The 25392-nt window shown below is 44.0% G+C and overlaps 1 protein-coding gene across 3 annotated transcripts in view; it reads left to right on the plus strand.

The window, feature by feature from the left end:
* The window catches only part of Fam120a (family with sequence similarity 120A), a 105619-nt gene extending 86464 nt beyond the window's left edge, over nt 1-19155 (plus strand). Inside the window, exons 13-18 of one of the 3 annotated variants that reach the window (XM_052728173.1) lie at nt 4961-5170; nt 6537-6719; nt 7202-7349; nt 10746-10887; nt 11470-11566; nt 17261-19155. In XM_052728173.1, the coding sequence (XP_052584133.1) occupies nt 4961-5170; nt 6537-6719; nt 7202-7349; nt 10746-10887; nt 11470-11566; nt 17261-17575 (1095 nt within the window). In that variant the 3' untranslated portion in view covers nt 17576-19155. Of the gene's footprint in view, nt 1-1120; nt 1176-4960; nt 5171-6536; nt 6721-7201; nt 7350-10745; nt 10888-11469; nt 11567-17260 lie in introns of those variants that run through there. The other 2 variants (XM_052728175.1, XM_052728176.1) reach the window with 2 other exon arrangements.
* Nucleotides 19156-25392: the final 6237 nt, after the last annotated feature.

The following is a 25392-nucleotide window of genomic DNA, read 5'->3' on the forward strand; positions in this document are numbered from 1 at the left end:
TTTGTAAGCAAGAAAACAGTCAATTCCACGTTTATCAGATTTTATATGTTTATCAATGGATGTTTATTCTTGTTTTTCACATCAGAAAATAAACTTCTCTTTTTTTTTTTATTTTCCCAGGGGATTCAATCTTAGGAATTTTCTAACATCTAGCCAGGATTCTTTTTCTTATTTCATTCCATTGTTCCTAGCTGCAACTTTAGTTTTCTCTAAAGCATATTCTTTGCCCTTCTACTGTTGCACAGTCCCTTTTAAAAGAACCACTTGAAGAACGGTGTTAGACCATCATCCCGACACCCCTTTTCGTGAGCCCTTAATGTCATGTTCCTTTTGATTTTTGCCTTCTAGCACTCCTTTGTTCTTTGTGTTGGCAGTGTTTATTTTCTCCTAAGTTGGCCCTGGTTTGTAGTGTCATCTTTTTCACTACACTCATTAGTTGCTGTGTTCATGATTATAATTGCTTTCCTATTTCTGTATTAAATGTTAGAAAGTTCAAGACCTCGAGGTTAGCTAAACTCAGAGCTCTGCCTTTTCTTTTTAAAGTTAGGGTTTTGTTTTTCTTTGTCAACAGTTATTTAATTTTTTTTATCAGATTTGATTTAAAATCTGCTAATCTCTATTGATAAAATTACCTTCACTTTTAGATCTTTTTGCTGTTCTTTATGAACGCATCTTATGGCAAAGATTTTAGACTAGCTCTGTATTTTTTATTTATTTTTATTTTTTTAGTATTTGACAGGTGGTTCTCAATAAATTTCTGATTTTTCCCAAAATTATTATGTTAAATTGCATATTTTGGTGCTAACTGGAATTCCCTTGAGGCTTCTGATGACTTTGAATCAAACTAAGTACAAAAACCAAAGCTCGGCAGACTCGCCCTCCAACTGTGTCCTTTACTTTGTGGATCAAGCTTTTCTGTTTGTTGGGCAGAAATTGTTGCTGTCTTTAACCCTTTTGTTTTCGGTGTCAGGCAGTGTGGCGGACCCAGTCAGGTCCTCCCGCGTGTTCCCTGGGTGCCCCGTCACCACCGTCCTCGCCGCAGGCTGTGCTTCAGGGGGTGGAATCACTGCCCTAGAGTGTGGTGCCACCCTCTACCTCTCCTCCTGTTTCTCTTGTGTAGATTATTCCTTCAGTATTGACATCCCAGTTCTGAAAATCAGACCGCCAGGGACCAGGTATGCCCACCAAGCCTTATTCACCATCAAGTTACTTTAACCAAAGTCCATCTTCTCTCCCATATCCTTTTCATTTTCGGATCCACATGCAGGATGTACCTTTTGAAAACTTTCATTTTGGTTCTTTTGAGGCCTTAGTGCTTTCATGGTTTTCTCCTGATTCTTCATCTAAGGCGAGACATTTCTAAAGATGTATCAGTGAGATACATTCCACGAACAGGGGCCTTCTGTCTGATGCATCGCAGCCTGGGTCTTCTTGTGTGGAAGTTGGTGGTCCTGTTTTCACAAGCACAGCCCACACTATTCATTGTCAAGATTACTACACATTTTCAAAGAGCTGTGAGGGAAAAATAGCATGGGATGGAGAGGAAGGAAGCTTGTTTTTGTTTTTTTGTTTTTTAAAGATTGAGCATCCTCTCAGCTATTGCATTGAGAATTGATGGGAATGTTCTTATTTCAGGCTACCCAGAATTCCTGTGTAGAGTTCAATGTTCCAGAATTCAGTGGTAGAAAATTAAATTTTAAAACTGCTTTTTCATTTAATCATTGACGTTTTTGACATGTCAAAAGCAACAACGGTGCTTTTCTGTAAGATGCCTCTTCACTGTTGAAGACACAGTCACCTCTCGACTGTCGCTGTTGCTATGCTGGGCTGTCGCCCCATTTGTGGATTGCCTAGACCTGTCACTCTTGTCCCTGTCAGCGTCCCACACATGCTTTGCCATCAGAGCAGGAAAAGAGGAAGGCAGATCCTACTTCTGCCAGTTTGGACTCTTGCTACTAGCTTTTCTGAAGAGAGGATTAGTGGGAAAAGACACTGCACCATTAGCTAAAATGAGTTTTTAAGAATTCATCTCATCCATGCTTTCTCTGTCCACCATGTCCATGAATAATTGAGCATGTTCTGTGTGGTTCCCTGAGTACCTGTGACAGTGATTGATGATCCTCATTTTCTTCCCTGTTATATTTTCTGAGCCATTCTCCTAGGTTTTGAGCATGAGTGTAATTGTTAAGGTAAAATTAGCACTGAGCCAGGGATTCAAAGTGGGTGGGTGAAGGACGAGGAGAAGGAACTTTTACCGTTGTGATATTTGTCCAGTTTCTTCTCCCTTGTTCTTGACATCCCTATAATTCTTTTAACAGTTTCACATGCCAAGTGCAGAATATAAAAGATGGAAAATGAAGAGCTTTAAAGACAGTATTAGGGGCGTGCAACATGTCTGTGATACCTGTAAGAATTGTTTTGCATATAGGTAAATATGACATAGAGTAAGAGTCTGTAGCCCGTAAGTAGAAGTCAAAGTCACCTCACTAGGATTGCTTCTGGAACTAATTGGGCAGAGAATAAATTCTGCAGCTGTATTTCTTGTGAAGCCAGAATTTTTCTGTCTGTTTCTCTAGTTGAGGAACTTTGGATAATGTTGAATATTTTATTTTCATTGACATAAGACAATAAGTACAGATATCTGTACAGTTCAGGGTTCTAGTTAGCATTTAAGGGCGCTGGAGAGAGGGCTTAGCAGTTAGAGCACTTGCTGCTCCAACACCCACATTTACAACTGTCTGTAACTTCAGGTCCTGGGAATTTAACGCCCTCTTCTGGCCTCTGTAGGTACTGGGCATTTACTAGTGTATATAACACATAAATAACGATTTTTTAAAATTAACATTTAAGGAAATAAAACACTGCAGTATGAATTTTAGGAAGCTTTAGGGCAGGCATTTTGGCAAATGCTTAGGAACCAGAGACAGGAGAACCAAGAGTTTGAGGCCATCCTGGGGTATATACTAAGCTGTTATCTCTAAAACAATAGAAATATTTTGAAGGAAGTCAAATATACACAGTAATGGAAATCTTATTTACATAATTATATAGCTTTTATATAAAAGTTTTAAGAACTTTTACCTGTTAAATTAACAATAGTTGTCATTACTAAAATTGATGATTATCTTGAAAGTATACTTTTTATCTTCATTGCTGAGGATTGAACCCAGGGTTTCATGCATGCTAAGCATGTTCTATACCACTGAGCTACATCCTCGGACCTAACATCATTTTTTAAATCCACAGGAGCAGTCCCTCAGTGGCCAGTGTAACTCATATATGAATGAACGCACACAAGGGCTTGCTCCATTCCTCTGAACAAATTGAGAAATAAGTAATTCTAACAAGGGTGATTCTGTGTTGTATACCTCTGCTCTACTCTGTTAAACTCCACTTACTGTGATATGGCCAGGATTTTAATCAGTGGGATTTTGTATCTGGATATGACCAGTAGTAACCCATAACCTCAAGAGTTGCCTGCAGGCTGCCACAGTTGTGTCCACAGACAGGCAGTATGGTATTTTCATAGAGGTAGAAACTTTAGAGTACCACCATATCTCTGCCTAAACCTTGATCCTGATTTTCCATTCTCTGGTGTAGGGCCCAGAGCACATGGGCTGGAAGCAGTGGTCCAGATGAGGGATTCATAGTCACTGTCCTCAGGGGGGAGGGGCGGGTAGTGGTGACCTGTGTGCTGGGCTGGCTCTGCTTGTTTACAGCCCGCTTTGCTTGGCTACTCTCCAGCAGGCCCGCTCACTCTGGTGAGGATTCTCCTTCCTTTCTGTAGCTCACAGATGGAATCTCAATAAAGCATATGCATTCATTTGTTTCAGACTGACCCTCTCTTTCTCTTTATTGCACATAAATATGAAAATGCGTTTAATTCTGCCACCCTAGTACCTCATGCTTCTCACAAGTATATGACTAGTGACACACTAGGATCCAGATCTATAGATAAATAGTGTTTGTAAATTCATGACCTGACTCCTCTAGGCCTTGCAAGTTTAATTGTATTGACTTAAAAACTTTAGAAAAGATTGGCAAGAATGTTAGCTGATGATAGAAGTGTTGTTACAAACAGTGGGAAATAAATAGCAGATAATCATAAGTTCATTAGCATTTGGCACTGAAATGTTTTTTGTTTCATATAATGCCATTTTCCAAAAGTCATTTTCCCTGCCACAGTGCGGCCTTACCTGGACGCGTTCCCCTCAAAGATTTCATTCTTGAAAAACTGTTGAGGTGAGAAGAAAGAAACCAGAGCAGAATTAAACCTTTGTCCTGGCTAGTCCATAAACTAGGTCCTTTGCACACAGATGATCAAGAGTCCATAGGACTATGTCAAGTGTCTTACTCTGCCCGTTGTCTGAGAGGAGAGTCAGCCTAGGAAGACACAGGTTTGGGGAATACCAGTAAAGCACAGTTCAAGTACAGTGTTTCTCTCTTTGCATTCTTTTGTTTATGAGCTAAAACATGTTGACAGTTTAATTAAGCTTCTTTGAAACGACATATAAAGCAACAAACATATAGTGCAAATGTATTTCAAAATGAAGTTATGCCAAGTAATTTCTTAATACAGTACTTGAAAAATGCAGGATCTTAAAACATTCCTTTTGGACACCCTTCTGTTAGCCCAGGGCTGGTGTTCAGATCTAGGCTTTCCCAAAGGAATTGTGGGGCTCTGAGCAATGAAGGAGACTGAGCCTCGTCAGTCCCTTTTTCACGTCCAGTCTTAGCACCATAGTATTCATACTGTGTAGTAATTTACAGATGTTCATAAAATGCTCCTAACTATTGTAGTAACAAAAACCATTGTTTGCTTTGAGTAAGACTGGGTCTGGGTAAAGCCAAGGTGGTACTCTTGTTGAGGATTGTGCCGTATTAACTTTGGGGAGTTTTAGTGGGAAAGTGTGATACTGTAGTACTCTTACTTTATATAAATTACTCTTTCAATTTAAAGATTGAAAACCTAGATCCCCGAGGAATTCAGCTGTCAGCTCTCTTCATGAGCGGAGTAGACATGGCACTGTTTGCCAATGATGCATGTGGGCAACCCATCCCCTGGGAACACTGTTGTCCTTGGATGTATTTTGATGGAAAGCTCTTCCAGTCCAAACTTCTCAAAGCCAGCCGGGAAAAGACCCCACTCATCGACCTCTGTGATGGTCAGGTATGTTGGGGACAGGGTGGCCATCTTGAGCTATAGTGGAATGCAGTGTACAAGCTAAATCTGCTATCTTAGTCAGGACTGCTATTGCTGTAATGAAACACCATGACAGAGCAGCTTGGGGTGAAAGGATTTATTAGACTGCCATGTCATCATGTCATTGAAGGAAGTGAGGACAGGAACTCAAACAGGGTAGGAACTTGGAAACTGGAGCTGATACAGAGGCCATGGAGGGGTGCTGCTTACTGGCTTGCTCCCTCTAGTTTGCTCAGCCTGCCTTCTTACAGAACCCAGGACCACCAGCCCAGGGATGGCACCGCCCACAATAGACTGGGCCCTCTCCCATCAGTTGCTAATTAAGAAAATGCTTTGCCGGGCGGTGGTGATGCACGCCTTTAATCCCAGGACTCGGGAGGCAGAGCCAGGGGGATCTCTGTGAGTTCGAACCCAGCCTGGGCTACCAAGTGAGTTCCAGGAAAGGCGCAAATCTACACAGAGAAACCCTGTCTCAAAAAACAAAAAAAAAAACAAAAAAGAAAGAAACTGCTTTACAAGCTTGCCTGCAACCTGGTCTTAATCGAGGCTTCCTCCTCTCAGATGACTTTAGCCTTTTTTTGTGTTGACATAAAACTATTCACTACATCTGCCATCTTCTATCTAAACTGAGTGTCCCAATGGATCATTCTCAACAGATCATTGATTCTCATTACTTAAGAGGTAATATGTGTTCTTTGATTGTGATCATTGAGCTCATGACCAGCAGGATAAGCTTGTGGCACATCATAGCCTGGTATCCTTTTTCAAGCCGTGAAGAACACTTCAGTACTGTGGGAGTATCTTAACCAGTGCAGCCACCAAAGGGGGCAAAAATGCAGAACTAGGGCAGCAGGGAGCCCCATTTTTCAGCATGAGCTGTACTAAGTAGCAGTGCTGTCCCACAGGAGCTCAGCTAGGGTCATTTTGTCATGTCCTGCACCCTGTATATGTAGGTCTTAGAGTGACCAGGGAAGCACCCGACTGTTGATTTAGGTGTTGAGAATAAGCATTAGGAGTAGGTAAGGGGCTGGAGAGATGGCTCAGCAGTTAAGAGCATGTGTTGTTCTTGCAGAGGACCCAAGTTCAGTTCCCAGCACCCACATAAGGCAACTCATAACCACTAGCACCAGGGGGGCTCTGACCGCTTCACAGACACTTCACACATGTGCACATACCCACACAGAGACAGATAATTAAAAATAAATATTAAAAATAAAGAACTAGGAGACCATGCAGATGCGGACTTTGAACAGTAGTGGCTCTGTTTTGTTAGTGACTGCTCAGATGTAGTAACATGTGGATGATGTTTTCACCTACCTGTCTTGACTTCCAGGCTGAGCAGGCTGCCAAGGTGGAAAAGATGCGCCAGAGCATCCTGGAGGGGCTCAACTTCTCCCGGCAGAACCACCCACTCCCCTTCCCACCACCTCCTGCTCTGCCCTTCTACCCAGCATCTGTGTACCCTCGGCACTTTGGGCCAGTCCCGCCCTCACAGGGCAGGGGTAGGGGCTTTGCAGGTGAGTTATATTGTGGAAATCCGTTAAGTGGGGGCAGAGCGTGTGGTCCTTCTAGTGGCACCATAGCTTGCCATGTGGAGACCTGTAATAGTGGATTTTAGGAATCCATCTTACGGCGATAATTCTTCCAAGTAGGGATGAGAGAGTAGGATCCTGAAGAAGATGGTTAGAAAGAAAAAGGGAGTCACCTTGATTTCAGTCATCTTTCATGTGTACGGGAAAGTAAATCCCTCTGAGTCAGAGGGAGCTCTCTTCTGGAACCACATCTCCAGGTCTTTAGGAGCCCACAGCCAGTGCCCTGTTGAATGACTGCTGAGGGAGGCTGGCCTTTAGTGATGTCCTCTGACTAGGAGGGAGTGGGATATTGAGATATCACAAGGGCCGTAAGTGGAAAGAGATATGGACTGTTGTGCCTACTTTTGTGCATGGGAGGTCCCTCTGAACTCCATTGCTCATGCTTTTCCTGTTTCTCTCTACCCCGGGTCCCACAGGAGTCTGTGGCTTTGGAGGCCACTATGGGGAAACCGTTGCAACAGGCCCTTACCGTGCCTTCCGGGTGGCAGCAGCATCGGGACACTGTGGAGCCTTCTCAGGCAGTGACAGCAGCAGGACTAGCAAGTCCCAGGGCGGTAATTATTACGCACACCTCTCCCGGACTTCTGCCTGCCAGCACTTCCTCTGCTCCAGCATTTGACACCTTCCTTCCTTGGCTGTCCTCGCAAGCCATCTCTAATGTAGTGCTTTTTCTCATGGGTCCCTGACTGACCCTCTGCCCTTAGGTCTGTGCTACTCTGTTGTAGCTGTCCCGTCTCTGCTTCCAGGGTAGGCCACTAAGTGTCCACCTAGAAGAGAACTTGTCTGTGTACCAGTGTGAGCTGGCCAACACATTGGGCTCACGGGCTAGGCTGCCGGCTTTGCATAGTGGTGTATGTCATTCAGCCATCCTTTGGTAAAGGTGCTTGTACCTGTGTAGAAGATGCCAGCAGGTGCAGAATTCCTGGCCCACAAAAGCTTCTGATTGTTTGTTTTACAGAAATGTTTTTAAAGAAAATTCTAATCTAAAGTAGTTTATTGTAAATTTTCCTTACATCTCTCTTCATTTGTGTTGGTCTTGGTTTGAAAATAGTTTATTGCAATTTTGCTGTCACTTGAAGCCATCAAGTCATGGTGCAGGGTCAGTCTGATACATTCCGAGTTACTTTCAGGATAGGCATACCTTTTTGGATGGTAACATTTGCCAACTCAGTTACCTGGGCACTTACAGTGGCCAGCAAGAGGCATGATGTATGGAAAGATGTGGCTGAGGATCAGTTGTCTGCAGCCCCAGTGGGCCCTGACCTTCCTGTTGCTCAGCCTCTTGAGGGCTTCTCTGCCTTCTGGCTGCTCCTGTAATTCTTGACCCTGATGTGTTTGAGCTCCCTCTGGAGCTGACTCTGATGCTGTCTGTCCTGTGGCTGGGGAAAACAAGGGGGAGAATGCTTCCTGGGACAGTGTGAGGAGGAGAAGGTACAAGGAGCTTACCTTGCCTCCTGGCTGTCCTGTTCACACTCATCCTGTGCAGTGTGCGCCTGAAGCATATCAGCTGTGGACCTGGAGTACAGGTGCATGCAAGGTGTTCAAGACAGAAAATAGATGTAAACTAGCTTAGTAAAACTTCAGTCTTAGTAGGGCGGTGGTAGTGATGCCTGTAATCCCAGCCCTTAGACAGGGGCAGGCCCTAAATGGGATTTCTCCATCAAATCCCTCCCCTCAGGGCTCAGGGGACCCTGCAGAAGAGGAGGCAGAAAGAGTATAAGAGCCAGAGGGGATGGAGGACACCAGGAAAACAAGACCCTCTAAATCAACAGGAGCAAAGCACATACGCACTCACAGAGACTGAGGCAGCATGCACAGGGCCTGTACAGGTCTGCACCAGGTCCTTTGAGTATATATTATGGCTTCTGCTTTATTGTTTTTATGGGATTCTTGAATGTGTGAACAAGTGGATCTGTTTCTTGTGCCTTCTCTTTGGCTCTTTTCCTTTTGTTTGTTTTGTCCAATTCCAATGTGTCAGTTTTTGTTTTATTTTATTGTATTTTATTATTATCCTTTAGAAGCCTGTTTGTTTTCTAATTAGAGACAGAAAGGGAGTGGATCCAGATGGGAGGGGAGGTGGAGAGGAACTAGAAGGAGGAGAGGGAGGGGAAACTGTAATCAGGATATATTATGTGAGACAAAAAAAAAAAAAAAGTCTATTTTTAGTAAAAGGAAAAAAATAAAGTAAAATAAAAAGAAGACATGCCAGGAAAATTTCCACAAGTTCAAGGCTAGTCTGGTGTACATAGCAAGTCTTGGGTCAGCCAATACTACATGGTAAGATTGTGTCTCAAAAGAACATTATTTATCTTAATTAACTGGTAAAATAATATTACTGGCATAAAATAAGCTATTATTAAAACATATTGTCTGGCTGGGTATGGTGGCACACTCCTTTAATCCTAGCACACTGGAGGCAGAGACAGATTTGAGCCCAGCTTGGTCTACATAGCAAGCTCCAGGCCAGCTAAGACCCTGTCTCAAAACAAAACCCGTCTTGTCTGTTTCTTTATACTCCTACCATGTGGCTACAGGAAACATAGGCCCCTCCTAAAAAGGGTGGGTAACTTGGTGGGCAGACCTGTTTCCATTGCCTCCTCAGCTTCGTGAGTCAGTCCTAGGCACATGTCTTGACACCAGGATGGTAGGGAGCTTGTGATAAGTTCAGGAGTAAGGTGTTCAGGCTCATTTGTTTGAACAGTTTTCCTATACTTAACAGTTGAAGAAATGGCTTAGGTCAGAAAACTAGAATATTCACGCTGTCAGTAATTAATAGAAGTTTGGTGAGTACAGTGTATATTTAAGTTTGTACTTAAGGAAATCTAATTTAAAAGTATGGTGACTATGTAGTCCACCTATAATTCCTCCCAGGACACAGAGCAAGAAGGTCAAGAGTTGATGGCAGGCCTGGATTGCGCAGTGGGACCCTGTTTCATGGGGTGGGCATATAGTTCAGAGGTAGAACACTTGCCCAGCTTGTGCCTGGCCCTGGGTTCAATTCCTTGGACTGTGAGAGTGAGAGAGGAAGGGCTGCGTCTAGATTTCTCTAATGTTTGGCTAATGATATAAATATGGAGAAAGGCATCCTGAGGTGGCACAAGTCCATCTGGTAGTGTAGAAGGCAAGCCGGCTGCACTCAGCTACACTTCAACTTTGAATTTCCCTAAATAGGAGTTCACTTTGGCAGTTGGAATCCAACTCAGTTGCAGATCCATTCGTTTTTGTATTTTAAACATTTATTTATTGTGTGTATGAACATGCTACATACTTATGGAGGTCGGAGGACAACTTGCTGGAGTTGGTTCTCCTTCAAACCTGGAGCTCAGTGATAGAACACAGCTAGCTCATCCATCAGACTTAGTGGCAAGCACCATTACTGGATGGAAGAGCCATCACATCAGTCCCCGTCCCTCTCCCCACCCCCCAACCCTTTTAAATTTATACAGGCTCTCTCTATATACTGCTGTTGGGCCTCAAATCCACAATCCTCCTGCTTCAGTTTCCCAAGTGTTTTGATCACAGGTGTTTACTACCATACTTAGCTGTGTTACGGGTTTTTAGAGCTTGAAATCACATAGTGTAGGGGTAAGCATGTCTTTAATCCCAGCACTTGGGGGAGGTAGAGGCAGGTGGATCTCTGTGAGTTTGAAGCTGGCCTGTGTTCCAACCTGAAGAGTTCCAAGACAGCCAGGGCTACATAGAGAGACATAATAATAATAATAATAATAATAATAATAATAATAATAATAATAAAAAATAATAATAATAATTAAATTGCATGGTGTGCACAGAGAGCCTTCTGTAATAAAATCTTCATAAAGCAGAGTAAATGGCATCTTACTAAATAGGAACCAGAACTGAGTGGGAATTGCTTCTCTTTGTTGATCCTGATGCCGTGGTTGTAAAGATCTTATCTTCTTGTTTGTTTGTTTGTTTGTTTCTGTGTGCAGGAGTCCAACCTATTCCTTCTCAGGGAGGGAAGCTAGAAATAGCTGGCACCGTGGTCGGCCACTGGGCTGGAAGCAGGCGGGGCCGTGGGAGCCGAGGACCCTTCCCTTTGCAGGTGGTGTCTGTGGGAGGACCAACAAGAGGGTAAGCTCTCGACCTGGATGGTGTGTGCTTTGTGTAAGGGCAAAAAATAGCCTTTGACTGGCTTCTCCTCCTGAGCAATTGTTCCCCCCCTTTTTTTGGGGTTGTTTTTTTTGTTTTGTTTTTTTTTTTTTTTTTTTGAGACAGAGTTTCTCTGTGTAGCCCTGGCTGTCTTAGAACTCACTCTGTTGACCAGGCTGGCTTCAAACTCACAGATATCTGCCTGCCTCTGCCTCCTGAGTGCCGGAATCAAAGGTGTGCACCACCACTGCCCAGCAAAGGAGTTGTTCTTATGTCACTGGATAGGTCCTGTTTAACATTATTCTTAGTGTTACATGGAATCCTCTTATATAACATTGTATAATTGTTTGGTTAGTCATTATTACATATTTTAAAAAATATTTATAATTTTAGTTTTGGAGTCAAATGTCTTGGATATGAACCAGAAAAATGATTCCTTGGATTTGATGTGACCATACTTAATACTTGCTGTCTTGCACAGCATAAGATCTCTTTGAGAGTATTTTAAACATAATCTTTGGTAGATTTAAGTCTGTTTGCTCTTGTCTTTCTGTATTGACCCAGGCGTCCAAGGGGAGTTATTTCCACTCCAGTGATTAGAACGTTTGGAAGAGGTGGAAGGTACTATGGCAGAGGCTACAAAAGCCAGGGAGCAATTCAGGTAATGCCAGCATGGTGTTCCTCTGTCACTCCTGCCCATGTCTCCCCTCCAGGCTGTTTCCCCCGGCCTGTGTCCTGACTGTAGGGCAGTGAGTTCCATTGGCAGTTTTCAGTCTTCTGACTTGATACCTGGCTGATAGGTGCTTTCCATGTTTGTATAAAACTTCCTATGAGCCCAAATCCTTCCCCTCCATTGAGGAACTTCACCAGGGTGATACCTGTGGTGCTTGACCTCTTGTTTGGACCAAATGAGGCCAGGCTCCCCTGGCCATCTGTCTCTGAGTTTGCAATTTCTTTAGTGGAAAATATTCAGGGTCTCACTACGTAGCCCTGGTTGGCCTGGAAGTTGCCATGTAGACCAGGCTGATCTCAAACTCATAGAGATCCGTCTGCCTCTTATCTTTTGAGTGTTGCTGCAATTAAAAGCTTGTACCACCATCTGATGGAAATGGGATTTTGAGAGTATTGGCTAGATACCAACAGTTACTCGGTCCACAGGCTAGATCACAGTTCCTGGTTAAACATGTACATATGATATATGGGATATATGGGATGTTTTTGTTTGTTTGTTTGTTAATTTTGTTGTGTGTGTGTGTGTTGAGATTTGCTTATTTTTCAGTCATGTGGTGATCGTGCATGCCTTTAATCCCAGCACTCAGGAGGCAGAGGCAGGTGGATCTCTGAGTTCCAGGCCAGCCTGGTCTACAAAACAAGTTCCAGGACAGCTAGAGCTCTACAGAGAAACCCTGTCTCAAAAAGAAATGTGTGTGTGTGTGTGTGTGTGTGTGTGTGTGTGTGTGTGTGTGTGTGTGTGTGTGTGAGATGACTTACTTTTATTTTATGTATGTGGATGTTTTGCCTGCATGTATGTCTGACCATCATGAGCCTCAGAGACTAGAAGATGGGACTAGAGTTAGCGAGCCTCCATGCAGGTTCTGGGAATATAACTCAGATCCTCTTAAAGAGCAGCCAGTGCTCTTAACCATCGAGCTCTCTCCTGCCCCACTTTTTTTTTTGTTTAAGATAAGATCCTCCTCATGTATACCTGTTGTATCTATGCTTTTCTTTGATCTCTTCTCTGTCTCAAATGTCCTTTTCCCTGGATGAACTCCCTGTAGCCTCCTTATGGACACCTGTACCTTGGGCTTGCCATATGGAGACAGTTTGCTGTCACTCCCTGTCCCAATAAAATTCTTGATGAGTTCAAACAGATTTACTAATACTCTACTATAGTATCTAAATGTACTCTTGTCCATCTTGGAGAATCTTGCTTCTGGGGGAGTTGATTAAATGAACTCATCCATAATTAGTCAGTGCTTTGTCACAGACTGCACACACAGGCTGCGTACCTGCTCCCAGTGTGCTGAGAACAGCTGGAGGGTGCGCGCGTGCGTGCGTGTGTGCGTGTGCGTGTGCGTGTGCGTGTGTGTGTGTGTGCCCCTTGCATTCTTGCACCACCCTCATTTTAAGCACTAGCTGTGCTATTCTCATTTGGTGTCCGGGCGGGGAGCCATGATTTGCCTCATTTGTCTTGGTTCTATAAATACCTTTTTGTCCCACGTCCCCTTCAGGCTGTAGGCATCTGTTTGGGTCTCTGAAGCCCTTTTCGCAGTGGTACTTGAAGAATTGCCCCTTAGGAAGGACTGAAGGAAACTGTTCAGTGTGAAGATTGTTTTCCTAATCAGGACACTGACTTGTAGACTTTCTCCACTGTTGTCTTGCTTTACTCCATTTTCTTCAACTTACCTGATGTCAGTCACATTGAACTCAGCCGTGTGCTAGACCTCTGTGCTCCGTTTGGTTTTGGTTTCCCATGAAGCCCTCGCTGGCTCTTGTATGTCTGCCTTTGATACTTGGCAGGCTCCTCATTGCTTGTCTCCTCTCTTCTCTGTTTTATAACTCAAGCTTCAGTTTATCTATAGGGTTTTTATTTTCTTTTGTTTTCCTTTTTCCTTTCTTTGGTTGTTATTGTTCTGAGACAATCTGGCTACATAGCCCTGGATGGCCTGGAACTTGCTATGTAGACCAGGCTGGCCTCAAATTCATGGAGATCCCCTGCTACTGTCTCCTGGGTGCTGGGATTAAAGGTGTGGACCACTGTGCCATGTAACTACCATGTCACACCTTATGTATTTATTTTTATTTACTATTGTATGTGTGTGAGTATGGTGCATGTGTATATATTCATAAACCACACTGGCCACGTAGCACTAAAAAGCTCAACTTGGTCACATTAGTTTTTTTTTTTTTTCTTTCACCTTTGTGTACATTCCTGGGATTGAAATCAGAATGTCAGTGTTTTTACCCACTTGAGTCCTACTTGTTTGGGTTTGTTTGTTTGTTTATGTTTATTTATTTATTTATTATTTTTTGAGGCAGGGTCTCTCTACATAGCCCTTGCTGTCTTGGAACTCGCTATGTGCACCAGGCTGGCCTCGAACTCACAGAGATTTGCCTGCCTCTGCCTGAGTGCTAGAATTAAAGGAATGCACCACCATGACGAGCTGTTTTTTTGTTTGTTTTTAAAGACTAATTTTTAGGATTGTTTTCGGTTCACAGTACTAAGAAAGGTAGACTTCCCTATACTACTGCACACCCCTCTGCCTTCCCACAGTCTGCTTTTCTCTCAAAGTGATGCCTTTGTCACAGTTGGGGCACCTCCAGGACACACAGAGTCTCCCGAGTTCATAGCTTGTAGCAGGCTTTCTTCTGGGCCTCCAACCAGCTCCCAGATCATGACACGGAGGAGACTTACTATTAGTAATGAATGCTTGGCCTTATCTTACGATTGTCCCACTAACTCTTAGAACTTAATTTAACCAGTTTCTCTTTACCTACATTTTGCCTTAGGGCTTTTACCTTTCATTCTGTATGTCTTACTCTGTGTCTGTCTGTCTGGCAGCTGCCTGGCTGGCCCTGGGCATCTCTCTCTCCCCCTAATTCTTTGTTCTCTCTGCCTGCCAGCCTGGCTTAGCCCTCTACTGCTATTGGCTGTTGAGTTTTCTTTTTTTTTTTTTTTTGTTCAGCTTTTTATTAGACCAACCAGGTGCCTTGGGCAGGCAAAGCAACACATCTTTACATAATTAAACAAATGCAGCATAAACATATGTAACGTATGTTTACCTAGCTAAACAAATGTTCCACAGCATTAGCTTATGTCAGACTTCACTCTTGGTGCCATACATTCCACAAGTTCAAACAGAATGTGCGGAGGGGTCTGCATTCCCATACTGTGGTGGGAGTTTGACTACTCTAAACACTTTGTGCTACGCCCTCTGCCCACTTGCTACTTTGTCTGAGATTTCTGGGAGCTTCTGATTGTTTTTACTATCCTCCCCCCCCCCCCCCAAGTTTTGCCTTTTCCAGAAGGTTAAGTAGGTAGAATTGCACCCATTCATTGTCTTTTCAGACTTTTGGGTTTTTGTTTGTGTTTGGTTTGATTTTTCAAGACAAGGTTTCACTGTGTATCCTGGCTGTCCTAGTGCTAGCTCTGTAGACTGGGGTGGCCTCGAACTCACAGAGATCCTCCTGCCTCTGCCTTCCAAGTGCTGGGATTAAAGGCTTGTGCCATTACTGCTGGCAACTGTAAACTGCCATATGGGTGCTGGGAATTGAACCTGGGTCCTCTGGAAAGCAGCTAGTACTGTTAATCACTGAGCCATCTCTCTAGCCCCTCAGACTGTTTTTCCTTCACTTTACAATATGTATTTTAAGTTCCTCCTTGTCATTTTGTGAATAGTCTATTTCCTTTTAATTTAATAATACTCCACTGTCTAGACACATCTCAGTTTGTTCTGTTCACCTGCTAAAGGATGTCTTGGTAGCTTACAGTCTGGGCAGTTGAATTAACAGAACTGTGTGGACATCTCAGTGGAGCTGGGGGTATTGTTCAGTGCTATAGTGCTGGCAAGGCCCTGGGTTTGATTCCTAGTACCTCAAATGAGCAACACTGAGTGTAGGCTTTTTATAGTTTCCCAAGTTCTCATCTCTGGGGTAAATACTAGGAGTAAGATAGCTGGATCACATGGCAAGAATTCGCTTAGTGCTGAGCTACTGAACTGCCTTCCTGAGTGGCAGCTTTGTTTGACATTCCTGCCGTTAGTGAGGGAGAGTTGCTTACTGTTGCAGAATATGATTTTAAGGTGTGTTGCTTTTGTTTATGTTACAGTTGTTTAACGCTGAAGCTGCGTAACTGTGCCTTGTCTAAAACACCTGATGATCTAATAAAGATCTGAATGGCCAATATCGAGGCAGGAAAAAGATAGGTGGGGCTAGAAGGCAGAGAGAATATATAGAAATAGAAATCTGGGAAAAGAAGTAGCCAGAGAAGGAAGAGGACTCCAGGGGCCAGCCACTCAGCTACACAGCCAGCCACGGAGTAAGAGTAAGATTTACAGAAGTAGGGGTTGAGGATTTAGCTCAGTAGCGCAAGGCCCTGGGTTCGGTCCTCAGCTGGGGGGGGGGGGGGGATTTACAGAAGTAAGAGGATGGGAAAAGCCCAGAGGCAAAAGGTAGATGGGATAATTTAAAGTTAAGGAAAGCTGGCAAGAAACATGCCAAGCTAAGAGCTGGCATTTATAATTAAGAATAGGCCTCCATGTCTGCTTTATTTGGGAACTGGGTGGTAGGCCTTCCCAAAGAGCAAAAATAAACAACACCTTTCTTATCTTGGCCATTTGACCATTCTAATCATTGTGTAGTGATATATTGTTTAAATGTGTGTTTTTCTGGTGACCTGATATTTATCACATCTTTTCATGTGTATGTAATTGCTATGTCACTTCTGTGTTGTCTTGGTGAAATGCCTGCTAAGGTTTGGATCATCTTTGATGCTGTGTGTATTTTGGTGGCTTTTCGTCTGTCCTCAAGCTTGAGCAAGTGTCACTATGAGCCCCACCATCCTTCTCACTCCCAGAGAACCCTATTGACAGTCACTCCCCACCCGTGACCCTTTCTTCAGCTCCCATTTCCTATTCAGTCTCATTTGTCTAAAGGGACTTTTAGAGTCCTAGATTGTCATAACTTGATGACTTAGAAACTTGGTTTCTAAGGGGAGAAGGCTTGCAGCAGAAATCTGCCAGGGCACAGTGTCTGTCACATGTCAGTATGTAGGCATCACCATCTCGGAGAGCCTTGTGTTGGGAAATGTGTCAGGCTCAAGGTCCATTTTTTTCAAGGGAATTATTTGTCAACCTGCTTAGAGGAGGAGGGGCAATCCAGAAGAGGTCATTCACAGCCCTTGTGCTGTGATTCACACAGCCTTGCTTTGTGTTGAGGTTGCCTGACTGAGTTTGTTTACTCTGTAAAGATGGGGCATGTGTGTTCTGAGACCTATGCATTTTGGAAAGTATGAGGACAGCCTCCATTTCAGAGGAGACTCACCAAAAGGTGCTTGTAACTTTAAATAATTAGGTACTATGTAAAGGGTTAGATAGAGCACTCCAGGGGACTTTGTCATGTCAAAGCAAACATTACCAGCAGAGATGTTGAAGGAAGGGGCCACAGAAGGAATTAGCCAAGACAGCTGAAGGCCAAGCAGAACAGAGGCCAGGGGCCTAGCCTCTCACATTTTGCTTCTGAATTCTCTGGCTGAGGCATTATGGGCAAGCCGTGTGTCCCTGTCCGTCCATGTTGTCCCCAGTCCAGCCCTGCCTCCTCCATTCCTAAGGCTCTTGTCACCTCTCCTTCTCAACAGGGCAGGCCTCCTTATGCTGCGTCAGCAGAAGAAGTGGCCAAGGAACTGAAGTCAAAATCGGGGGAATCCAAGTCCTCTGCCGTGTCCTCAGAAGGGTCCCTGGCTGAAAACGGAGTGATGGCCGAGGAGAAGCCAGTGCCCCAACTGAATGGGAGCTCAGGCAACTCTCGGGCCCCCAGTCACTCTGAAAGTGCCTTGAACAATGACTCTAAAACGTGCAATACAAATCCTCACTTAAATGCACTAAGTACAGACAGCGCCTGCCGCAGGGAGGCTGCTCTGCAGGAGGCAGCTGTCTTAAATAAAGAAGAGTAAACTTATTTTTATAGAGGGTGAAGGACGCTGGAAGGGTAAGGATTTCGGAATATCTGGAGAGAAAGAGAGCCTGCAGTTACGTACATTTTGTCCTTTCCGTAAGAGAAAAATGAGGACTTTGGAAATTCAGATCCCTCTTTGATATCAGAGATTTAAACAACACAGTTTTTTAGTTTTAACCAGTTGTAGTCAAAATGCTACAATAAAACAAAAAAAGAGAGAAAGAAAATGAAGAGCATTTGACTCCCGCACTTAAAATGAAGTACACAAAGTTTTAACTGGTTATGACAAAAGCCTAGAGTTGTGTTTCTTGAACTATAAAGAAAACAAATTTTGGCAGTCTTTAAGTATATATAGCTTAAAATATAATTTTTAGCATTTGGCACCATATGTATGCCATTATATTTGATTTCTGCATTACTGTTTCACAATGAAGCTTTGTTTTAAGGCTTTGATTTTTATGATTATGAAAGAAATAAGGCACAACCACAGTTTTTCTTTCTTACTTAAATTCCATCACTGTTGATGTGGTTCTTTTGTGTTAAAAAAAAAGTGCAACTATCAAAACTTAAAAAAAAATTATAGAGTAAACTACTGTTGTGCTGATTTTGAATACACAGTACATCATACATACTTTACAAGCAAGTTCAATGGAGATAAAGTTGAAATCATAGAAGATGCAAATGACCTTTCAAAATCAACACAATGTGTTCTGAAACTTCGTGACTAATACCATGCATCTGTGATCAATGAGCTATGTGGTTTTGAATCGGATGTAGACCATTAGTACTACTACTTGAGCTAAACTTCTGCATGGTTCATAATTTTTAAAGTGTGTAGTTAATATTATGCATGTTATTGTCCTTTCTTCCATTCTTACCAGTATGTGCCCATTTGCAAAACAAAAATGCTAATAATCAGTAATAGTCCTATAAAAGATGTTAACTCTGTTTAGTCATTGACTGATCTTGCTCTAACCTTAAAATTTTGTGATTATTGACCTCTGTTGCATTTATTCTAAACCCCCCCAAATTATCTAGCCGTTTGGAATATCGACATTACCCTGGTGTACTCACTGCTGTGTGCATTATTGTTCTTTGTTGCTGTTTTATGCCTTCATATTAGCAAAATATGAAATCTGTGAAAAAAAAAAACCCCTTTGATCTTAAAAAAAGAAAACACCCCTCCCCTTCTGTAGCAGGAAAACAGATTGCTTGTTCTTGAGAAGTTTCCCATCAGGAATTTAGTAGAAGCAGGTATACTTCTATCATTTCGATGTTTTGTTACTGTTTCCAAACAATGTACTTTGAATCAGAATCACTTCTTACGTTTCATATACTTCCGATGCTCTTCATCACATTAGTGATCAGAAATGAGGTGTAACTCCCCAGCCCCTGCCCGCAAGAGCTAAGTAGGATCTTACTGTAAGTTGAAGGGAGTTCCGCCCTAACTCATGGATTGTGAAGAATGAACTGCTGTTGGGTCTGATTGACTGTCGATGGATTGTGGTGTGGTGTATCTGGAGGCTATTGAATGCAACTTACAATGCTTAATAAAAATCTTTATTCTTTTAGTATAAAGTATGGTGTGGCTTTTAAATTCACTTGTAAAAGCATAAATTTTACAGAGGTTTATTTCAAATTGAGGTAGCTTATGAAGAGCTTCATCAGATAACAAAAAGTTCAGAGATATGGTGCCCTGTCAGAGTAATTCTAGAGAGACATTAGAAGGTGGTTTATATGAAGATTATTCTGAGCACAACGTTTTGAGTTCCGTTAAAGACAATCAGGCTGAGAAGTCAAAAGTGACTTTTATAAAGGCCTAAGGGAGAAAAATTGATCTGCATTAAATCCTCCCTAAACTTGGAGTTACAAGTGTGGCTGCTTTTTATGCCATCTTTTTACCTCGATCTCCTTGCAGCCTGGTTTAGGCGTGTCTGGCTTAGTGGCCAGGAAGTGCCTGCAGCTAGCACTCCCAGCCTAGGCCGCTTGCTCGGCGGGCGGGGCGGGGTTTGCGCGGCAGATGCGCGCGCGTCTAGGGGCGGGGCCGAACCTTGCCGAAGGCTGCTGGTCGCCCTGGCTGCCGCGCCAGGGCGGAACCGCGTGACGAGGCCTGGGACTGCGCCTGCTCGGTCGGTCAGGCCCTGCTACTTAAAGAGCCGCGTCTGCGGCCTTGCGCTACCGGTGTTACGCTGCTCTGCGACCCCGGCAGGCGTCAGGAAGGGCTGGAGTTGCAGCCACCGGGCCGGACCCACCGGCGTCTGCCTACTATGCTGTGACCTCCAAATTCCGGGGGAAATTACTTCTTGACTGATTCTATTAATTTGGTCTCCAGGGTCTCAGTGACGGTGAACCTTGGTGCTTGTTGCCCTTATCAGGTCACCAGAACCTTTGGCTGTGTTTGGTAGCTGGACCTATATCATCTTACAAAGCCACGGTCCCAGGAAGGACTGTGGCCTATGGGAAGCAAGTCCAGTCCACTCTGGATTCCAAAAGAATGGCTGCAACCGAAGTAGAAGACTGTTACTCTGAATATGCCTTCACACATGGCACCCTCGCAGGGTCTCCCCGCGGTGACATCCACAAACCTCACTATTCTGGATCCTCAGTCCAACTGACCTGAGGTCAGCAAACTGACCAGAACAGCCTTCTGGCTTAAACTGAGGGGCTAGTAGTTTTGTGCTCCGTCAAGTCCCAAAGTCAGGGATCTCAGAGATGGGATCTCTCCCCCCACCCCTTCCCCTGCTTTCATATCACTTGGATCGCATGTGTTTAAGGCCTAAGAGACCACTCTTGGCTCCAAGGTAGGCTTCCACCTTCCTAACTGGAAGTTTAGGCTTGAGCATGAAGGAGAGTGTCCTGGAGGCTCCAGGGATATGGAACTGAACCCTCACTTTGCTGGGTACATACTCATGTTCTTCACACACCACTGGAATTGCATGGGATCACTAGGAGGCCAGTGCCAAGATAGGACTTTGGCCGTCTGTAGCACTGGCCAGAACTCAGGAACAGATTTGAGGTTTTGTACACACCCAAGATGAGCTCAACCTGGTGGTGTTCCTGGTCAGATGGCTGATTGGGGTCGGGTTGCTGCTTTTCGTGGGTTTTTGTTTTGTTTCATTTTTGTTTTTCTCATTTTTTTTAAAAAGAAACTTTTATGGTTTTTGCTGTAAATCTTTGCCATCTTGAAACTATTGTGAACACCGGGTCTTCTTTTTTGTTGTAATACAAATTTTCTTTCTCCTCAGCACAGAGGGGACATTCTGCTTACTTAAGACTCTTGTGTAGCACCTTTACCAGGCCTTGCTCTCCCTTCGAGGGACAAGGTACAAGGCCTGGACCTTGAAGCATTTCCGTTAAAATGGGGAGCAACACAAGTGTTCACATTTAATAAGCAAAATATAAGGACAGGAGATGGGGTGAGGGATGGACAGGCCACGCTGTAGGTGAGTCCTTGTTGCTTCTTATTCCTGGTATAGCTGGACCGCAGTGTCCAGGAGCTGTTTATATGAACAAGCTCAGCTGTGTGGCAAGGCCAGTCTGATGGTGTTTTGCCAATTTTGACAGGCAAAAATTGGCTTTCATTTATATGACCTTGATTTCTAGGGAGGGTAAACACGTTGATGGTTATGGTTAATGTAGCCTCATTCTTCATTTTCTGTTTGACAGAGAATGTTTGATAATTCCTGTCTATACTTTCATCCACACATCACTTACATGAACAAAAGGGACAAAAATCAGCCTGTCCCTGCCTGGATCTCTAAGCAGACCTGAGGTCTGGTGTGGTGGCAGATGTCTTTAATCCCAGCACTCAGAAGTCAGAGGCAGGCGAATGTCTATGAGTTCAAGGCCAGCCTGGTCTATAGAGTGAGTTTCAGGACAGCCAGGGCTACACAGAGAAAGCCTGTCGCAAAAAAAAAAAAAAAAGAAAAAGAAAAAGAAAAAGAAAGAAAGAAAGAAACAAAAAACAAAACCCCATAAAGAAGTCAGCCTATCTCAACTCTTCCTGCAGGGCAAGCATTAGCGACCAGCTCTGAGAATATGCTAATTTATTGTTCCCCTCACAGCCTACCTCTCCCCATGATATCTCAGAAACATGTTTTCTGCCGCTTAGCCCTTCATGTGGTGGGGTGGACAGGGAAGAGATCTTTTTGTCATGGGCCTGTCCTAGTGGGCTGCCAACCCTGCCCATATCCTCCACACATGGTTCCCTGGGTGGCTAGGTACTGCTCTGCACTTCCCAAACCACAGTAGGGTGCTCAGGCTCCCTGTCATCACCCTGGGAGCTCTTCCAGGAAGCAATCCACATGGCTCAAACTAAGGTGACCTGGAGGCCCTCGGGTGAAGTCATATTGAAGCTTTGTAAAGATGTAGCACCCTATGTTAGGGTCTGAACCATGCCCCCCTCCCTCAACTCATTGGGCCAAGACATAACTACTAGGATCTCAGAACGTAGCCTTATTTGGAAATAAGGCCTCTGCAGATACAAGTACTGAGGAGTTGGGACAAGGTCATGTTGGAGTAGAATGGGCCCTTATCCAGTATGACTGGTGTTCTTATGAAAAGGGAACTCGGACACAGAAGCACAGGGCTAAGGCCATGGGAAGACAGGAATGACACTGTCCTAGACCAGGAAGCTGTGAGAAGGTGGACAGAGGCCAGACATAGATCCTTCTCTGATGCCTCTAAAGGACTGCAGCCCTGCAGACCCTTGAAAGGGGCTTGTGGCTTCCAGAAACAGAGATGGTAAATGCCTGCATCCAGGGCACCCAGTCTCTGGTCCTTTGTTAAACCCTCCTGGGTTTTCATAGGCCTGGTAAGGGGAAGCTTCTGAGCCCATAGTAGGGTCACTTCTACTCACCCAGAGCCTATACGTACCCCCACCCCGCACCCTCCAGCTTCTGGGATTGGAAATGGCTCAGGGTAGAATGTGAACAGTTTTGTGGTTCCATAGAGAATGAATATACCTAAGGAGCCAAAACTACAGTGGTCATGCTTTTTGGACAAGGGGAGATGGGATTTCAGGCTGAGGGTCTGAACCAAGTACCATAGTGAGCCCTGCACAAGCACCCCCAAACCCATGGATCAAAAGACCCAATTTTCCCTAGGTAGAGGGATACCCATCCAGTCTTCGATGCCCTAACTGATCACTCCAGGAGAGTTACAGGGACTGGCACTACAGGGCTGCAGAGGGCACAGTTCTCTGGGGCTGGGAAATGTCACCTGAGTAGGGAGAGCAGGAGCAGTTATACAAACACAAGTTAAAAGGAATCCATGTTTTAAAAAAAAAATGAGACAGAAGGGGTGGAAGGTTCTAGGAAAAACAGCAGAGTGAGTGAAAACTTCCAAGGTACCAGGTAAGCCACACTAGGGGACGATCTGGAGGACAGGTGGGAGTTAGGCAGAGTGCATCTGTCCAGGATAGCTCTAAACACTACACGTGCATGTGTGTGCACCCTCACACAACACCTTTTGTTAAAATACATGACTTCAGTAAAGAGCAATATACAAGATCAACATGGAAAGTCAGTTTTGTTTCCATACACTAACAATGAATAGCCTAAAATAAATAAATGAGAATTCTGATGCTAAAGATGTAGCTCAGTTGGTAGAGTGTTTTCCTAGCATGCATGATGTCCTGGGTTTCAGTCCCAGCACACCAAAAGCCAGGCGTGGTGGTACATGACTATAAGCCATAAACTCAAGAGCTAGAAGTGGGAGGATACAGGCTTCAAGGTCATGTTCAGTTACCTATTAAGTTGGATGCCAGTCTACATTACAAGAGACTGTTTTTAAGAAAGGAGGGGGTGTGTTGCTGAAGTGGTGGTTCTGTGGTTAAAAGCATTGGCTGCTCTTCCAGAGGACCCAGGTTCAAGTCCCAGCACCCACATGGCAGATAACAATAGCCTGTAACTCCCGTCTGAGATCCAACACCCTCTTCTGGCCTCAATGGGCACCAGGCACATAGCTGATGTATGTAGACATATATGTAGGCAAAACACCCATACACATAAAAACTAAAAAAGAATAAAAAAGACATATATACCAGTCCATGGACCAGTGTAATGGCTCAGCAGATAAAGGTGCTTGCCACCAAGCTTGATGGCCACTTGAGTTTGAACACTGGGATCCACATAGTAGGAAAGAACAGACTCCTCCAAGTTGTCCTCTGTACCCCTCATGTGCACATACAGATATACACACACACACACACATTAAGTAAATGTTAAAAATAAATGAATGTAATAGTTAAAAAAAAAAAAAACTACTCAAGAATAAACCAAGGAGGCAAGGCAAATGACCAGATTTTGCTCAGAGTAATTAAATGGGAAGACAGACTGTGTTCACAGATTAGAAAACTTCATACACAACCACTTAAAAGCACTGTCTAGTGCTGTCGAGATGCCTCGGCAGGTAAAGGTATTTGCTGCCAAGTCTGACAACCTGAGTTTGAGCCACAGCCCCTATGGTAGAACGAGAGAAACTGACTCCCAGTAGTTGTCCTCTCCAAAATATATAAATAGTAATTAATTAATTAAAACCTATAACTTTTCCTACAATCCACAGCAAAATCTCATTAAAAAAAAAATAAGTCTTCGGGCGGTGGTGGCGCACGTCTTTAATCCCAGCACTCGGGAGGCAGAGCCAGGCGGATCTCTGTGAGTTCGAGGCCAGCCTGGTCTACAAAGCGAGTTCCAGGAAAGGCGCAAAACAACACAGAGAAACCCTGTCTCAAAAAACCAAAAAAAAAAAAAGTCTTTATAAATCCTTTGTGGGTGTGTGTGCACATGGCATGGCACCCATGTGGTGATCAGAAGATAATTTTGTGGAGTTAGTTCTCTTATCCACCTTAATGCAGGTTCTGGAGAATCTTATCAAACTCAGGTTTCCAGCTTTGCACGACAAACACCTTTACCTGGCCCCAGGAAAAATTTAAGGAAGAAAAATCATTTTGTTTGAATCTTTTTTTTTTTTTTTTTTTTTTTTGGTTTTTCGAGACAGGGTTTCTCTGTGTAGCTTTGCGCCTTTCCTGGAACTCACTTGGTAGCCCAGGCTGGCCTCAAACTCACAGAGATCCGCCTGGCTCTGCCTCCCGAGTGCTGGGATTAAAGGCCTGCGCCACCACCGCCCGGCCTGAATCTTTTATTTTGTTTGTTTGGTTTTGGTTTTTGATACAAGATTTCTCTGTGTAACAGTCCTGGCTGTCCCGGAAGTAGCTCTGTAGACCAGACTGGCCTCGAACTCACAGAGATCTACCCGTCTCTGCCTCCTGAGTGCTGGGATTAAAGGCATGTGCCACCACTGCCCGACTCCTAAGGAATCTTAAGGAACCACAAGCAGCCATAGAAATCTTATAAAAGAGTTAGAAGACTCACACTTCCTGGTGACAAAGCTTACTACAAAGTACAGTAATGGAAACTATGTAACATCAGCATAAAGAGATACATTGACAATCTGGATACAACAAAGTGCCCAGAAACAACCCATCCATGTGAGAATTCTCAATAAAGGAGGGGCCAGATAAGACGGCTCAGCCAGTAACGTGCTTGTCACTGAGCCCAACAACTTGAGTTCAGTCCCTGGGCCCCACATGGTGGAGGGAAGTGATGACTGCATAGTTGTTCTTTGGCCTCCAGGCACACACTGTGTCAGATGCATGGTCACACACATACACTAAATACATAAATGGGGTTGGGGGAAAACCTTGACAAGGAGGCCAGCACTATTCCAGGAGGAAAGGCCCATTTCTTTAGGAATGGTTCTGGGAAACCCGGTATTTACAAGCAAAACAATAGAGTTGCTCAGTGTGCCTCAGTG

The sequence above is a fragment of the Peromyscus californicus genome, unplaced genomic scaffold (genome assembly GCF_007827085.1).
Source record: "Peromyscus californicus insignis strain IS unplaced genomic scaffold, ASM782708v3 Scaffold_8__1_contigs__length_139910024, whole genome shotgun sequence".
Taxonomy (NCBI): Eukaryota; Metazoa; Chordata; class Mammalia; order Rodentia; family Cricetidae; genus Peromyscus; species Peromyscus californicus.